Raw genomic sequence first — 17,951 nt, forward strand, 5'->3', positions numbered from 1 at the left:
TGGGGTGGGGGGGTGGGGGGGGGAGGGTCTCAGCCGGGGTGGCCCCCACATTGAAAGTTACAATTCACTCTTTCATTTAAGAACTAATTCCTGAGCACCTACCATGTTCTGCCCTGGTCCTGGTTCAGAGTGACACTAACAAACCCAGGAAGATTTCTGCTCTTCCAGAGATGACCTTCTACTTGCGGAAGACAGTCAATAAGCAATTAAGCAAGAAAATACTCTTTAGTGGTGAGCGCTCCTTACAGCACGGTGACACAGTAAAGACTAGCTCTTCTACATTTGGTGGTGAGGAAACACGTTTCTGGAGAGGTGACATTTTAAGCTGAAGCCTGAATGACCGAGTCACAGGTGCAGAATCAGGGGAAGGAGAAGTGGGCTGAATGGCCACGGGACATCACATGGGGACACAGTCTTGCCTTCAGCCAGTTTGCAGCCGATGTTTCTCACATGGAAGATTCTAGGTACCGTGGCCTGGTTGAACAGCAGCAGAACTTTACTTTTAAAAAATCCATGATTCTACCGAGCAACAAAAGGCCAGATGGTTTAAAATACAAAATAAACATTTCAGGCAGGAGCTCTCTGCTCCCAGTAAATGGGACTCTCTCTTTGACGTGAAGGGATGTGTTTTATTTTAAAAGTTAGATTTCTTCCTGCTGCGTTTTCAATTCAGCCTCATATAAGAGGAAGGACCATGAAACTAGAAGTTCTGAGTCTTTAGCTCCCTCACCTGTATAAGACAGAACTTGGGTTATGAACCCATTTCCTTCTGTCTCCAACGTGTTTTTGTTTTTATGATTAGCTGTTATTTGTAGCACAGGACTTTGTTTCACCGCATTTCAAATGCTTTTGGGAGGGGATCAATTTACATCTGAACTCCGAGCATAGCCTAAAGGAGATGTGGGCTTTGTAATCATAGGACACCATATTTCTTTAGATTTTCTCTTAGATAGTAAATGTGTTTCATAGCATTGTAAAAGGTATATTTTATTTATTTTTAACAAGTATTCCTTTTTTTCTTTTTTTAAATTTTTTAAAAAATGTTTTTATTTATTTCTAGGAGAGAGAGAGAGAGAGACAGTGTGAGCAGGGGAGGGTCAGAGAGAGAGAGGGAGTCACAGACTCTGAAACAGGCTCCAGGCTCTGAGATTGGCAGTCAGCACAGAGCCCGACGCGGGGCTCGAACCCACGAACCGCGAGATCATGACCCAAGCGAAAGTCGGATGCTCAACCGACTAAGCCACCCAGGCGCCCCTAGTATTCCTTTTTTTCAAAAAAGTTTTTTTTTTAACATTTATTTATTTTTGAGAGACAGAGAGACAGAGCATGAGAAGAGTTGCGGCAGAGAGAAGGAGACACAGAATCAGAAGCAGGCTCCAGACTCCGAGCTGTCAGCACAGAGCCCGATGCAGGGCTCGAACCCACGAACCACAAGATCATGACCTAAGCCGAAGTCAGATGCTCAACCGACTGAGCCACCCAGGAGCCCCATAAAAGGTATTTTTTTTTTTTTAAGTTATAATTGGTCACTGCTGCTGTATAAAAATGCAGTTGGTTTTTAAAAGATTTTTGACCCTTTATCTAGTGATCTTGCTACACATTAATTCTAATAGAAAATCCAACGTGATCAGTTGTTAAACCAGGTGCTTCATCACATTAGCTGCAAATAGTGACAGTTTTAAATCTCACCCATTCCTCCTACGTTTATTCCTCTTTTTGGCTTACTGGCGTGGCTAGAACTTCCTCAAAGGGGGTGGGGGAGGGGGGCAGCACATTATCTGTCCCCGTTGCGTCAGCTGAGTCACCTTGCAGGCTGGGGGGCTGGAGTCGGCTGCAGGCCCAACATTTGCATGTCTGGTGGTTGCTGTTGGGAAGGTGTGAACGGCTGGGGGTGGCACAGCGGGGACCCTTCCGGCTCCTAAAGCACGTGCCCCACCCCCCCACCCCCATATGACTTCCGTGGTAGCCTTCCTGTCCTAGTCGGTCAGGAGAGGAGAATTAGACCCCACCTTTCCATGAGGGTTGCCAAAGAATTTGTGGCTATGTTTAAAGCCACCACAGTTGGTCCTCTGGCCCAAATTATTTCCATTTTCCATCCACACATTTCTGAAGTCCAGCCGGGCCCGTGATGCCAGTCCCATGACGGGGACTCAGCTCCACTGACTGGGAATCATTCTCCATGGGTTCTCGGCTATATCCTGAGTCATCCTTCTTGTTTTCCATGGGTGACACAGACCCGTGCCTCCCGTGCCTCCCAGTTTCCCCTGTGGGAATGACAGTCGCCATGGCAGGTAGCTCAGGGCTGTCCCTCGACTGCAGGGGGGACGGAAAACTTATCTCTGTGGCACAGGATCTTCCCGTCTGTGTTACACAAGCGGCACTTGGGAATCCACACCCAACGAGCCTCGTTCACCCTGGAACTTGATTGACAGAACGAGATCTTGGGCCTCGGGCCTGAACCCGGATACCTTAGTAAGTAAGACCTTGATGGGTCTGGAGAGGGAGGGAGTGTATTTTGCGTAGGGCTAGTGGCTGGAATATCGGAAGGTGCACCCACATGTTGAGGTTGAGAAGACAAACCAGTTGGAGGACAGTCTCTGTGGAGCCTGTCTGTCTCTATGTGGCCTCCTTACATAGGCTTTTTAGCGCAGCAGCTTTGGGTTGGTCAGATTTTGTTCATGTCAACTTAATCCTCCTAAGGTGTATGTCCCAAGAGAAACAGCAGGTAAAGATGTGTCCTTTTGTATGTCCTGGCCTTCCAAGCTATGCGGTATCCCTTCTACCACATTCTATTGGAAGTGGAGTCACTATGGCTGGCCCATATTCACGGGGATTAGAGTTCACCTTTTTTATGGGAGGGGTTATCAGGAAGCTGCAACTTTTTTTATTTTTTCAATGTTTATTTTGAGAGAGAAAAAGCGTGAGTGGGGGAGGGGCAGAGAGAGGGAGAGAGAGCATCCCAAGCAGGCTGCCTGACATGGAGCTATAGATGTCATAAGCCATGTGATCCTGACCTAACCCAAAACCAAGAGTTGGATGCTCAACCAACTGAACCACAAAGGTGCCCCAAGAAGTTGCAATGTTTATTATTATTTTTTTGGTTTCTTGGGGTTATTTACTTTGAGTAGAGGGTGGGTAGAGAGAGAGGAGAGAATCCCAAACAGGCTCCACGCTGTCAGGGCAGCGCCCAGCATGGGGCTCGAGCCCACAAATCTGGAGATCATGACCTGAGCTGAAACCAAGAGTTTGACACTCATCCAACTGAGCCACCAGGCACTCCAAGAAGTTCAGTGTTTGTTTTTTGTGTTTTTTTTTTTTTAAATATTTTTATTTCTAGGAGAGAGAGAGAGAGACAGTGTGAGCAGGGGAGGGTCAGAGAGAGAGGGAGTCACAGACTCTGAAATAGGCTCCAGGCTCTGAGCTGGCAGTCAGCACAGAGCCCGACGCGGGGCTCGAACCCACGAACTGCGAGATCATGACCTAAGCGAAAGTCGGACGCTTAACCGACTAAGCCACCCAGGCGCCCCAAGAAGTTCAGTGTTTTTTAAAGCTACCAAACACGCTAAGTTGCAAGGGAGGCTGGGGGATGGATTCTGTAGCTTAGCATTGACCACAAGCTACAACTTAGGGGAACTCTATTATAAAAGGTCAAAGAAGAAAAAGGACAGATTGTCAAAGGGCAGATTCCCAGTGGATGGTAAGCAGTCCCCACCATAGGCAGCTTTGCAGAGAGATTAAAGTCAAAGCCAGGCTGTCAAAGATGAAGATATTATGAGCAGGGAGGAAGGTCATTTCAGGCAAGAGAAGAATCTGAGTGGAAGGACACTTGGAGAAAGGACTCAGGGGGGTCACAGGTGTCTGTTTACACGAGAAGTGTGTAATCAGATGAAGCTGGTGGTAAATGACGGGGGCGGCCATGTAAAGAGAAAGTATTTGGATTTTCGGATAGCTTTGTGATACAAGCAAGCTTTCAGACAAACTTGGATATGAATTCTCTGTCCCCTGTAGTTTTGTCATTTTTCAGCCAAGTGTGGTTAGATCATAAAAGCGGCCGCAGTTCTTCAGCCTCTTGAGCGACTTTGCGGCAACTTCCATCAGGATATGGAGTCTGCTTCCCCACCTCTTGGCTCTGGCTGGCATTGGGTCTGGCTTTGGCCAGTAGAATATGGCAGACGTAACAGTGTGCCAGTTTTGAATGTAAGCCTTGAGAGGCCTTGCCTGTACCTACTTGCTTTCATGAGACCTTACCAAGGTCAGCCAAGGCCAGCTAACTGGAGAACGAGAGGTCACATGGGGCAGAGCTGAGCCTTCTCACCTGAGGTCCCAGACATAGGAAAAAGCCAAGGCAAGATCAACAGAGTTGAGCTGGATGCAATTGAACTAAGTCATGAATGAGACCAGCAGGGAGACTGCCCAGCTGAGCCCAGCGCAAACTGATGGCCTAATCACGACCTAAATAAAGGAGTGTTGGTTTAGCCACTGAATTCTGGAATGATCTGTCGCACAGCAAAGCTGTTAGAGCAAGTTAAAGAACTTGCTCTCTAAATTGCAGTGTCCTCAGTGTAAAAACGGGTTGGCTGGCACCTCCGCTGTGGTCACCAGGAGGTCACGATGGGAGGAGGGTGCTGGCACATGAAGCCTGAAACCGAGAATGATCTGAGCAAATGGTAAACTAATGTCATTGATTACTTCAGAGAGAGATGGTCATGGGAAAGACACAATGAGAGGAAAAGGAGGAATTACTTACATCCTTATTCTGCTCATTTTTGTCTTCTGGATTTTCCTCGGTCATTATGTTCCACTGGCCTGTGCCACACTACAAATCATAAATCTGCATTTTCTTTGGCTCCACTGTCTTTGAAAATGCTCACCCTCGCTCTCTCGCTTCCTGGACCCCTTCAACATGTTAGCAGATGGCCCGATAACTACGGCTGTTACAATCAACTTGTTTCATACATTCACATCTTCTACCCCCAACTAGGCTCCAAGCAACTTAAGACAATTCTTCCATTTCCTTTGCAAACCCCACTGAGATACTGTGGTTTTTCTCAATCCAAGTAAGAATTTAATTTAGTAAATATTTAGTAAATTAAAGTCGACTGAATTATGTTGTGGTTGATGTTGATCCTTGAGGTTATCTTATTTCTAATCAGGAGGCCTATTAAATCTCCTGTGTCAAGTCACGGAGTAAACTTAGTTTCCCCAAGAGATCAGAGTTTACCAGAATCCCTCATTTTCCTTTCTGACGTGTCTGGAGGGATTGAGGAGAACTCTCGGCAACTAGTTCCCACCAGCAAATGTCTGGACGCCGAAGGGTAGGAGACCCTGTTTATGTCTCAAGCTGCCAATCAACTGTAATCCTGTTCTTACTTGAAAGGGAAAAGGAGGCTCTGGGAAAACTAAATATAGGAACAAATTGTACACTTGAAAACCTCTTTCATTTTCCCACAGAAACTCCCCCTGCCCCTCCACAAAGGGCTTAAAGCTTCCTAGGTATCTTTTTACTTGCTTTAGGGGTTTTCTTATGAAGATACACATTTTTTTTTTAATCGAAAAATTGGTGATTGACATGTCCTTCCTGTGGTGTGTAGGAACACGCTTTCGGGAGCCAAGCACGCGTCCCATCCAGCTCCACATTCAGTGATGTCACCTTGGAGCCTGAAATGACCCATGGTGGGAACACAGAGGCCGTGAAAACCAGCCAACACTATGAGGCGAGACTACTTCCTTGTGGAGAGCTGGTTGATAAGAGGTTTGCCAGCACACCCCTGCCTAAGCTCCAGGTACCTGGGAATCACAGCTTTCCTCCTGAGCACAAAGTGTCACCAGGGAAACATGTCACCTTGCTCACTGCCAGGCAGGATACTCTTAAATTGGGCGGGCTGATAAAATGGGGACGAAATGAAATCATGAGCAAGATCTGTGCTGAGTAGGGAAGAGTGGCATGAGACCAGGTTAGAGGCAGGCGAGGCAGAGAACAAAGCCCTGGAGTCGAGATTTGTATTTTGGGGAAAGAGAGGTTTTAGTAGGAGACGGATGTATTTGGGTATTTCAGAAAGATCCCTCCAGAAGTCTGGTCTGTCAACAGCATATATGAGCGGGGTGGGGAGAGGGGATTACTTAGCAATACCCATTCTGCACCCGAGACGGTAGAGCAGAGGCCAGGGAAGACGCTGTCTGGGGCCAGGATAAGGGAGTTAGAACATGGCTCCTGACCTTGGCCTTAACACCTGCCCCACCCCGTCTCCACCTCCACCCCTGCCCTTGTGCTGCATCCAGGGCCATCCGCCAGGACAAAGGTGTTCGCTCTGCCACACCGCAAGGCCAGCTTCAGACCCAGCGCTCCTGCACCCAGAGACTTCCCTGGCCATCGCGGTCACCTCTCCTACCTGCTTGGGCAGGCATGATGCTGGGTTTCTTGGGACATGTGAAGGGAGGCCAGTGCCGCTCACCTGGAGGGGCTTTCATCCACGGGCCGACTGCTCACGTAGAGAGGAGAGGGGATACTGAGCCAGGGTGTGCTGACGAGGAAGTCCGGGGAGGGAAGGACGGCAGACAGCTTGTCTAAAATAGTGGATATGAAATGCTTAAAGCAGCCACATCTTAACTGGGGGGTTAGTCCTTATATAAAACGGGGAAGGGAAATCCTGATTATAATGCACCATTGTGATACCTTTCTATGGTTCTGCAAAATGTTACTGTTGGGGAAACTGGGTGATGGGTGTCTGGATCTCCTTGTACGTGCTAATGCAACTTCTTCTATATCTGCACTGCTTCTAATAAGACATTAAATGAAATGAAGCTGCTGACATGTAAAGGCCTATGTGAAGAGACCTGCGTTCTGGCTTGGCGCTGCTGTAGTACCCAAGTTGAGGCCTTCCTTTGCCCACGTCCTTCCTATACAACCGGGAAAGAGAGGCGGCCTTCTGTGGTACGGGAAGTCAGAGCGAATCCTGAGTGGTAAGCAGGGCAGAGGCCCTCTGCCGATTTCCCTGTAGGCCGGAAATGAAAACAACATGCATGGAGTGTAGCTGGTCTTTCTTCTCATCTCGAGGCGACAGGCACTCAGCATCAGCTGCCTTCAGGGGACTTCCCAGTCCCTGAGGAGAGCGAAGCCACTCTGGACACAAGCAGAGGTGAGATTCACAGGTAAGAGGAAGAGACTCCCGGGGGGACCAAGTGAGATCCCATGGTGAGAGGTGGTTCTTAGGGTAGATCAGTGGCCAAAGAGCCTACCTCTGAAATCTCCACAGTGAGCAAAGCTGGAAGTAGGCCGTAGGATCAGGATTTTATGATCAGGCTCATTCTGGGGCTACGAGACTGTCTGACATAAACACACATTTCAAGGCCTTAGACTTCTGGATTTCACTGAACCTTTACCTTCTCTGCCTTCTTGGGAGTCCTGCTGCGTGTCTAAAAGAGCAGTTAAGAGGTCTCCAAGTCCACTTTAAGACCTGGTGATTAAGTTCTGAGGCATGCAACTTAGCTGAGGCCAAAAGCATGAAAACCAAACTAACAATCAGTCAACAAAACTAAAAGGCAACTGACAGAATGGGAGAAGATATTTGGCAATGATATATCGGATAAAGGGTTAGTGTCCAAAATCTATAAAGAACTTCTCAAACTCAACACCCATAAAACAAGTAATCCAGTGAGAAATGGGCAAAAGATGTGAACAGACACTTTTCAAGAGATGCTCAACATTACTCGTCATCAAGGAAATACAAATCAAAACCGTAATGAGAAACCACCTCCCACCTGTCAGAATGGCTAAAATTAAAAATTCAGGAAACAACAGATATTGGCAAGGATGCAGAGAGGGGAACCCTTTTGCACTGTTGGTGGAAACACAAACTGGTACAGCCACTCAGGTTTCTCAAAAAATTGAAACTAGAGCTGTCCTATGACCCAGCAATTACATTACTAGGTATTTATCCACAGGATACAAAAATGCTGATTCAAAGGGGCATATGCATCCCAATGTTTACAGCAGCACTAATTATGGAAAGAGTCTAAATGTCCAACGACTGGCAAATGGATAAAGAAGTAGTGTGTATGTATATTGTGTGTGTGTATACACTCACACACACCATGGAATATTAAAAAGAAATCTTGCTATTTGCAACAACATGGATGGAACTAGAGTATATTATGCTAAGCGAAATAAGTCAGAAAAATACATGATTTCACTTGTGGAATTTAAGAACCAAAAGATTAAAAACAGGGAGGCAAACCATAAGACTCTGAAATACAGAGAACAAACTGAGGGTTGCTGGAGGGGAGGTGGGTCGGGGGATGGGGTAAAATCAGTGATGATTTTAAGGGCATTAAGGAGGGCCCTTACTGGGATGAGCACTGGGTGATCTATGTAAATCACAAAGCACCGAATTCTACTAGTGAAACCATTATTACACTATATGTTAACTAACCTGGACTCAAGAAAAAAGGAAAAAAAGCAAACGGAAACCCCATAATGTATTTCAAGTCACCCTGATAAAGAAAACACAATGCATGAGAGCTAATATCTTTTATTGTCAGACTTTCTTTGAGCCAACAGACAATGATTTCGCATGGCTGTCCTGGAGGGAATAAGGCTTTTTTTTTTTCTTTGTGGGTAGACTTAGTTGGCCTAAGTCTTTACAACTTTTCTATATAAAAATAAAAGTCCAAGACCAGATTATTTTTCTTCTGGTCAGAAACACTGATTTATTTACAGGCACCAGGTCAGAGTCTCATTATAAACTTGGGATAAGATGTATTATATTAAAGCCTCAGCATTTATACTGTCAGGGTCCTTTGAAGAGTCGCTCATGCATTACACCCTTTGGGGACAACAGCATCTTCCTGTCATGCCCGTCGTGGTTATTCGGCGATCGACCCGGAGTGATCTAGACCAACCTTCAAAGAAACTTTAATTTTAACTTAAATCTTTTTAGGTACTAAAGACTCCAAAAATGACTTCATATAGTTCTAGAAACAGCCCTGGGGCCAGCTGCTGCAGAGTGGTTTATAAATACAATTATTCGTATAGGCTGCATATCTGTTCATAATACAGCAGACACAGAGCGCAGACTTGTGCTACATGTAAAACAGAATGGAGTCAAAAATGCGGTTTTTGAAAGACAGCAAAGACCGGAAAATCCAGGATTCTGATGTTCCAGGATTCTGGTGTGTTAATAAAACCACCTTATCAAGTAACGACCGAAGGCTAGAACTCTGAACTATTAAAATATACAGACAGACTGTTTACACCATTGCACATCCTTCTTCCCTTTGCTTTTAATGCTAGTGAGACAGTGATTAAAGTGATGGGTTTAGGAACACAATGCACACACAGGCAAGCACACAGACTTGAAAGATGAAATTAAAAAAAAAAAGTTAATATACGTCCATGAGGAAGGCTGCCAGCAGCACTCCAACTAAAATTTCCTTTCCCCTTGTGCTCCCTCTGTCCCCCCTCCCGACCCCCTCACCTTCCCTCCGAGTAGGGAAATCAGGCTGGGCGGTTAGTGCAGAATTACGAACACCCCCCACCAATTTCTGTAAGTCTCCTCCCAAACAGGGGCGGGGGGGGGGGGGGCGTCTCCCTTCAGTAGCACAGTTAAGGTCAATGAGCGTTGGTTCCACACGTTAAGGCACTTCTGGCTGCTTTGGTGGCAGCGTGGGGGCTTTTTTCCTCTCTGTTTTAAGGCAGGTGTCATCTAGGAGTAGTAAAGCTTTTGAAACTGGGTGGACTGTTAAGGCTGACAGCCTAATAACAGGGTTGTGGAAGTCGACAGGGCATGAGGGCCCTGGGAGACGCCTCCCTCAGACGAGGGGCTTCCGGGAAGCGGAGGCAGCTCTGCCCTCGCAGGCCGAGGCCAGGGGGCGGCCCGTCGGGGTGCTGAAGACGCGCTGAGTCCCTCCCGCCTTCACCTGGAGCTCCCCTGGCTGCTCACGGAACGCGATGCGCTGTAGCGTTTCTTCACGATCATGCTGATGTAGGCTTTCATGAGCTTGGCCACGTCCACCACCTGCCCAGGGGAAGCAGAACACACACACAGTCAGTCTCGGCTGGGGTGGTGCCCCCCTCCCCCGCCGGCCTCCAGTTCTGTAGGAGGCCGAGAGCTCAGCTACTTTTCACCTGCCCCTGAGCGGTGGGAAGGGGAATGGCGGCTTCTGTGAAAACAGTGCACACCACATGGTGGCGCTTTCGCACAAAAATGACAATGTGGCCTGGTATCCAGTTGTCACATTTTATACATTAGAGAAAAACCCACCCGAGGACACTAAAGTCTGTGGGTATTGTCTGGGCTGGGATCACTGTCCCCACTTACAATGATGGTAAATGAGGGGCCCCTGGGTGGCTCGGTTGGTTAAGTGTCGGACTCGGTTTCGACTCAGGTCATGATCTCATGGTTCAGGAGTTCGAGTCCCACATGAGGCTCTGTCAGTGTGGAGCCTGCTTGGGAGTCTCCTCCTCCTCTCTCTGCCCCTCCCCTGTTCACGATCTCTCTCAAACATTAAAAAAAAAAAAAATGCTGGTTAGGGCGCCTGGGTGGCTCAGTCAGTTAAGTGTCCAACTTAAGCTCAGGTCATGATCTCACAGTTCGGGGGTTCGAGCCCCGCGTCGGGCTCTGTGCTGCCAGCTCAGAGCCTGCAGCCTGTTTCAGATTCTGTGTGTCCCTCTCTCTCTGACCCTCCCCTGCTCATGCTGTCTCTCTCTTTCTCTTTCAAATAAATAAAACATTAAACAAAAATTTTTTTTAATGCTGGTAAATGACAGAGCCCACAATCACAGCTTGTAAACAGTGCACTGTGGTCAGCTCCTCACGATGTGGCTGCAGAACAGAAAGAGGCTCGAAGGCCCGCGGACAAGCCATGGGTGCCGGCTGCGACTGCGTATTAGCTCTTTCCCATGACGCAGTCACCGCCACCCCTGGCGCCTGTCCCTTCTCTGCTGGCCCCCATCCCTCTGCAGGCATCTCCACCTCCTTCCAGGTCTCTCCTCCCTTTTAGTCCCTCCCAGCCCCACCCAAGCCAGTTGGTTAGATCACAGTCACTCCATCAGCGCCATCGGAGAGACCTCCACAGCGGCTCCCGCTTGTCCCCTGGAGTCCACCAAAGCTGGCAGCCAGGTGCCTGGGACCCTCTCCTCCGGCGCATGGCTCGCCTCCCGTCAGCCTCCTCCGCCTCTTGCACCACAGCCCTGGTGTGGCCGCAGCCCCCAGCTCGGAGGGCGCCCCCTGGCCTCCACTCCGTTACTTCACACCAGCAGCCGAACCGGAAGCCGGCCATTCAGGTCTGTTTTCTGCTTTGCTCGCTAGCAGTTCCCTAAGCAGAGCCCTTACTAGGCTTCTGGATTTATCATGATGATTACGTTTTAAGCTTTAGAGCAGATGACATACACATTTAAAGGCTTTTTTCAGTGACTCTGAACTAGAATTAGCTACGCCCAGGGTGGTCGTGCCCCTTGCTCCCGCCAGCTGGGAATCTCTGCCGTAATCATCCGCTGATTGGCATAAGGCTCTAGTGCCAAACTATGTAGGTTTCGGACATCTATATCCCTCCCTTCCCCTTTCCTCTACAGGTAAGACCCGCTGACAAAACGAAACCAAACTTCTCTGCAGCAAACACAGAAGAAACCTGAGACTGCGTTTTGGCCCTCGAGGACCCTGCAGCTGGGGAGGGACCGCCATGCTGTATTTTCGTAGGTTTTACAGCAAAACAAAAGTACTCAAACGCCCCAGGAGATGGGGTGTCACTGTTCTGTTTTGTCAAGACCACACACGATTTCCTCGGTTCGCCTCTTACCTCACTGGTTTCAAAGAGCAGCTCCCTCTCGTCAACCACGATCTTGTAGGTGTTTGCCAGCGGCGCCCCGAAAGAGAGGATGTGCTCGTACTGGAAGACCTCTAACGGCCTTCCCTCCCCACGCTTGTACACAGAGACGGCATCCGCGCTGACACCCAACCAGAGGTCCTGGGGGAAGCCGCCTTCCTTGCACTGCGGGCACGAGTCAGATCACAAAGCAATTAGGAACCCGAGAGGCGGAGCCAAGTGCCCTATGCAGGACACTAGCCGCATCCAAGGCGTGTTTGTGCCCAAGGGAATTGAATGAGGAGATGCGGCATCTCCTCCGCTGTCTTGGTTGATTTCTGACGTCAACCCATCCTGTACATCGGGAAAACTTAATCAGTGAATGCGAATATTGTGCTTTGACTCCACCTATCGGCACCATCACTCTCCTCCTAACTGGATTAGCTCTCGGAGGGGGCTGGAGCTCCCCGGCAAACCCAGCCTGAGCCAGTCTCCTATCTCTAGCTCTTCCTCCGATCCTTTTCCAGATAATTATTCTTCAAATACAAAATCTGGGATCAGGGGAAAAATTCTCCAAATCATTCTATGCCTAGCAGGTTTGGCTCCTCTTGAAAAACAGGATTCTTGACAGGGGGCAGCAGTGACCTCCTGTGTGCAGAGCGGTAACAGGAATATCCCTTGTTTGGTAACAGGCTTCCCTGCATGGACTGGTGTTGGAAAACAAGAGCCCTGACATAGGGATGAGAACATGGGGCTGAGGGGACCCAGTGCAAATGGGAGGGATAGGGGGCACCTAGGTGGCTCAGTCAGTTAAGTATCTGACTTTGGCTCAGGTGATGATCTCATGGTTCGTGAGTTCGTGAGTTCGAGCCCATGTCAGGCTCTGTGCTGACAGCTCAGAGCCTGGAGCCTGCTTCAGATTCTGTGTCTTCCTCTGTCTGCCCCTCCCCACTCACACTAGGCTCTCTCTCTCTAAAAAATATAAAAAATTAAAAAACGAAAAAACAAATGGCAGTAATATACATTAGTGACACCAAGAAAAGGAGGTGCTATACAAAGCATCTGATTTATACCTAAAAACAACCCTAACAACTAAGCCAAAGATAGAATCTAGTGAAAAACCATGAAAGGGATCTAGGAAGAGATAATAAGTAGATCTTGATAAAGCCGCATTTAAAGTCTTCAGATACCAAACATGCTGAAAGAAAAATGAAAGCTTATATACACCAGGGGCTGGTGAAGTTACCTGTTAAGGGACAGGGAGTAAATAATTTGGGTTTTGTGGGCCACGTAGTCTCTGTCATAGCTACTGCTCAATGCCACCATTTTAGTGTGAAAGCAGCCAGAGAAGAGAAAGGATGGAATATTACTGTTCCAATAAAACATTATAAAAGAAGGCAGAGAGGATTTGGCCCAAAGACTGCCAAGCCTGGATCTAAACCATTGGTTAAGATTTTCTTTTAATAAATGGTCTTCTTTAAAAAAAAAAAAAAAAAAAGGTACGAATCAGTACGGATTAATGCTAATAGCAAAATTCCAAATGTGACATAAATTCTTCCACTGAAACAGACAGTGATGGGGGAAAAAACAAATGTAAAATCCAAGTATAGTTGACCTTAATTTTAACAACACAGGTTTGAACTGCGAGGGTCCGCTGATATACGGATTTTGTTTTAACAGTATAGGACTATAAATGTACCCTCTTATGATTTGCTCAATAACATTTTTTCTCTCTTTACTGTAAGAATACAGTACATAATACACATAACATGCATAATATGTCTTAATCGACTGTTTATGTTACTGGTAAGGTTTCTGATGCAGGATATTAGCAGTTATGCTTTTAGGGAATCAAAAATTATGTGTATTTTCAACTGCCTGGGGGTCAACGCCCCAACCCCAATGTTGTTCAAGGGTCGACTGTATCCAAAATTTCTAGTTGTATGTACATAATTCTAAAAAAATTGTTTTTAATTTTAAATACAGATTTTTATTACCAATCTATCTAGAGCTTCCATAATAAAGAAGAGAGGGACTCCTGGGTGGCTCAGTTGGTTAAGCATCTGACTCTCGATTTAGACTCAGGTCATGACCTCATGGTTTGTGGAGACTGAGCCCGGCACTGGGCTCTGTGCTGGCAGCAGAGAGACAGCTTGGGGTTTGCTCTCCCTCTCTGGCCCCCCCCCCAAGTGTTCTTTCTTTCTTTCAAAATAAACTTTAAAAAAAAAGTTAATTAAGAACAGGTGACATCTTAATTTTCCATTCACTTCTAATACTCTGAAAGCACTTACTACCAAATCTTTTGGTGGACAGGAAGGTGTGTTAATGGTAAAGCACGGTGGGGGGACCTCTAACACAGGGGGTAAGAGACCAAAGGCTCCATCCAGCCTAAGTAACAGGCCAAGGCCACACTGAAGTGCGCTCTTAGGCCGGTCAATCCGAGAAGCAACAGTCCTCACCTCCACGTCAAAGAGCGTCGACCCATAGCCTGGCCACTCCTTGATCAAGGCCATGTACTTGGCCATGGCCTGTTCCTGGCCCATTCCCTGCAACTTCTTCCATTTGTCAATGATGCTGGCCCGAGCCGAGGAGACTTCCTCCTTGATCCACATGTCCAGCATCTGCTCTTCCTCGACCTTCTGCCGTACGACAGACCCCGTCCGGAAGCTCCGCCTCAGCGTCCCCTCCAGGAAGCTCGTCCGCCTCTTCTCCAGCCGCTCACACGGGGTGAAGCTTTTGGTCGACTGGCTGATGCGGGCCTTCAGCCTCTGCAGGGAGTACACGTCCTCGAGGGGCGGCACGGAGGCGTGCAGCGAGTAATCCCCCTGCAGGTACTGCAGCCGCAGGGCCGCGAGAACCTGGAGGTTCTCTTCGGGGGCCGGGTAGTGGCCGCGGATGACGGCTTCATGCGCCTGAAAGGAGGCAGGAGGTAGCGTCAGGGGTGCATGACCCTAAATCCATCAGGATTTCCCTCCTGTGTCGCCTCCCCTGAAAACTGTACCCTCACCCCCTTTCGCTGCTTTAAATTTCTCCCTAGCACAGACAGCATTGAACCCGTTTTTAATCCCTGAATGTCTCCACGCCCCCCACCCAACTAAAACAGGCGCAGGAGTTCAAATACAACATGTAGTAGTTTCATTCTAGAGTGACGTCAAGGAGCAGCTGCCTCCGTGCATGCTGGGAAACGCATCGTTACACCCACCCGCTAACCTAGTGGCAGAATGAACAGGTTTATCCCTGTTCCCCAGCGGAGGAATCCGTTTCTGGAAGTCCCTTCTACCTGTTCAAACATAAACGCGAATTCCACACTGTCTTCCGGCACGTTGTCTGTGTCCAGGAAGCAGTAGAGTTTGAAGTAGAATTTCCAGGGCTGGTCCCCCACCTCTGCCGTGGCAGCCAGCCTGCGGACACAAGAGACGTTCAGAAAGCAGAAGGAGCGGACTTCAGACGGCGCATCCCAAGGACACAGACATTCTGTCCGTGCTCAGGTAACACTGTGGGTGGGAATGCGGGTGGAGGCAGAGAAAACAGAACAAGAGCTAGGCTGATTTCCAGAGTCCCTCATGTTATTTAGCCAGAGGTGAAACATCATGCTTTCATTTTGGTCTCACTTCAAGACAACAAACAGACGGGGGCGCCCGGGTGGCTCAGGTGGTTAAGCATTAGACTCCGGCTCAGGTCACGATCTCGCAGTTCATGGGTTTGAGGCCCATGTCGGGCTCTGGGCTGACAGCCAGCTCAGAGCCTGGGGCCTGTTTTGGATTCTGTGTCTCCCTCTCTCTCTGAGCCTCCCCTGCTCATGCTCTCTCTCTCTCTCTCTCTCTCTCTCTCTCAGAAATAAATAAAACATTAAAAAAAAAAAAGACAACAGACTTTAGTTAAACTGTGCTAACAAGTATTTTCTGAGTCCCCCAATCAAATCAGCACCGACTAAACCTTATTATGCAGAATCCGTAGAAAGAAAAGAAACAAAGGCTATATATATATATGTATTATATATATGTATGTACTATATATATGTATGTATACATATATCTTCATTCCTTTTACTAATCCTCAAATAGACTACAATATTTATGAAAATCGACATGAATATCGTGTTTAAGTTGAACAGGAATATCTGGTGTGCCTGGGTAGTTTAGTCAGTTAGCGTCTGACTTGATTTTGGCTCAGGTCATGATCTCAGGGTTCATGGGATCGAGCCCCATGTCAGGTTGTCATGCTGATAGCACAGAGTCTGCTTCAGATTCTGTGTGTGTGTGTGTGTCTCTCTCTCTGCCCCTCTTCTGCTCGCACTCTGTCTCTCTCAAAAATAAACATTAAAAAAAAACTGAACAGGATTCTCTTTTGTACTACTTAGTGGATAGGGAAATCATAGACGAAATACTGTACGTCTAATAGATAAAATCCATTTTGAACAGTTTATGAGTTTGCTTGTGTCTGTTAGCCCAGTTTCAAAGCTAATGACAAGTGAAAAGCTTAGAATCAAGAGATTCCAAGATAATGAGTACAGCAGGGACCTAAGACAATGGGGTAAAGGGACAATCTTATTTCAGACAGTGGCTTTATCTAGAAATCAAGAAAAACAGGGGTGCCAGGTGGCTCGGTCAGTTAAACGTCTGATTCTTAATTTTGGCTTAGGTCGTGATTTCCCAGTTTGTGGGACTGAGCCCCATGTCAAGCTCTGTGCTGAGAGCGCAGAGCCTGCTTGGGATTCTCTCCCTCTAAACATTTACAAAAAGGAAAACAGGCAGCAGAGAGATGTGGAAAATTGAACATGTTTCGGCACAAGAAAAAGAACTCCAAGGCACACTGACGCTGAAAATGGAATAGAAATTCAAATCCTCAACACAAATCCTCAACTCATGCCCTTCATTTCTTTGATTCCACTCGGCTAGCACTTCGGGGAGAAGGAACTCACTTCTCAAACTTTGCTAACACATCAGCTACGATGGTCCGGCTTTCGATGGCTTTCTCCACGATTCCATTGTACTCGAACAGGGCAAACATGTTCCTGCTGTCCTCCATGGCCAGGCCCCTGATCAGCTTCTCCACCACCTGCAAGACATGTTCCGAGGGCTTCAGCTTCCGGCACGTGGTTCTAGAATGTGCCTTCACCCGAACCCCGAGGGAGCTCCCGGCAAGCGACGGTCCAAGCAGCCCCCTACAACTGTCCTGTGCAGTCACTCAGAATTTCAAAGGTACTGTTTTTCCATTATTCTCTAGAAATCGGATTTCTCTTGTCCTTGTAATAAAGGAACACAGGGTATTTTGCCCACTGCTAGAGACAGATGGCGGGCAGATTCCTTGCAGACCCAGACTTGTAGGAAAAGTGCATGAGAACGGAAGCCTTTTCATCCATCAACTGCCAGGAAACAAGGGTTTCCTCTCGTGTTTCTTCTTTCCACACCAGAAGCTTTTCTGGGTTTTACTACCCTACTCCTTTTAGCCAATTGGTTTTATAATACTAAATTTAAAAAAAAAAAAAAAAATACGCTCTCATCTGACCCATCATGGTAGATTTCTGTTTGGCAAACAGACAACTTATTGCAGAGATGCTACAATGAATCCACGTCAGGACGGGCACACGTGAGTCAGGCATGCCCTCTCCCCTCTACACTCAACTGCTTCGCACATCAGCAGGATTACGGCTCAGAAATTTTGGCGCCAGCTTATGTTTGTATTTCTACTCATCGTTGATGCCTATTTTTACCTCATTGTACGTGGGCTTGGTTGGAGGTTACACCCCGTGTACCGAGCTGCACTACACAAGCACAACGGCACGGTGGCCGCCCTAACTGCTCAACCCTCCTGACTTCTGCAAGTCGGCAGCGAGGAACGGAACCGGGCCCGCGGGGGGGCCTCTGCCTCACCTCCCCGGCCGTGGTGTGGGAGTTGATGGTGATCTTGCAGGAGCCCCCGCCGTGGCAGTACACTGTGGACGTCATCTCCTGCCTGTGGACCAGCGCTTCTATTTCATCCCGGGAAGGCACGAACTCCCTGCTTTTGGTTTTCTTGAGAGAGTCATAGATAAAGAGGGAGTATTTTTCCATCTCGGTTCCTGGAAACTGTTCCCGTATCCTAGGAGACAAGCACTTTGCTGTTAATTTGCTAGACGGTGGCTGGCACGCCGCACGCCAGCGCCACGAGTG

The 17,951-nt window shown here is 47.8% G+C and overlaps 1 protein-coding gene and 1 long non-coding RNA gene across 3 annotated transcripts in view; one reads left to right on the forward strand and one right to left on the reverse strand.

Moving 5' to 3' along the window:
* Positions 1-1,456: 1,456 nt before the first annotated feature.
* LOC120236191 lies at positions 1,457-11,798 on the forward strand. The gene is made up of 4 exons (XR_005529592.1): positions 1,457-1,497; positions 5,592-5,783; positions 6,280-7,149; positions 11,570-11,798. It is a non-coding gene; the product is annotated as an uncharacterized LOC120236191 (long non-coding RNA).
* The window catches only part of MYO10 (myosin X), a 232,790-nt gene continuing 223,351 nt past the window's right edge, over positions 8,513-17,951 (reverse strand). Inside the window, exons 36-41 of one of the 2 annotated variants that reach the window (XM_039238829.1) lie at positions 17,673-17,880; positions 16,721-16,857; positions 15,080-15,200; positions 14,259-14,711; positions 11,794-11,985; positions 8,513-10,013 (exon numbers count right to left, since the gene is read on the reverse strand). In XM_039238829.1, the coding sequence (XP_039094760.1) occupies positions 9,912-10,013; positions 11,794-11,985; positions 14,259-14,711; positions 15,080-15,200; positions 16,721-16,857; positions 17,673-17,880 (1,213 nt within the window). In that variant the 3' untranslated portion in view covers positions 8,513-9,911. The remainder of the gene's footprint in view (positions 10,014-11,793; positions 11,986-14,258; positions 14,712-15,079; positions 15,201-16,720; positions 16,858-17,672; positions 17,881-17,951) is intronic. The other variant, XM_039238831.1, reaches the window with a different exon arrangement.

The sequence above is a fragment of the Hyaena hyaena genome, unplaced genomic scaffold, assembly GCF_003009895.1.
Source record: "Hyaena hyaena isolate Hyena2069 unplaced genomic scaffold, ASM300989v1 scaffold_148, whole genome shotgun sequence".
NCBI lineage: Eukaryota > Metazoa > Chordata > Mammalia > Carnivora > Hyaenidae > Hyaena > Hyaena hyaena.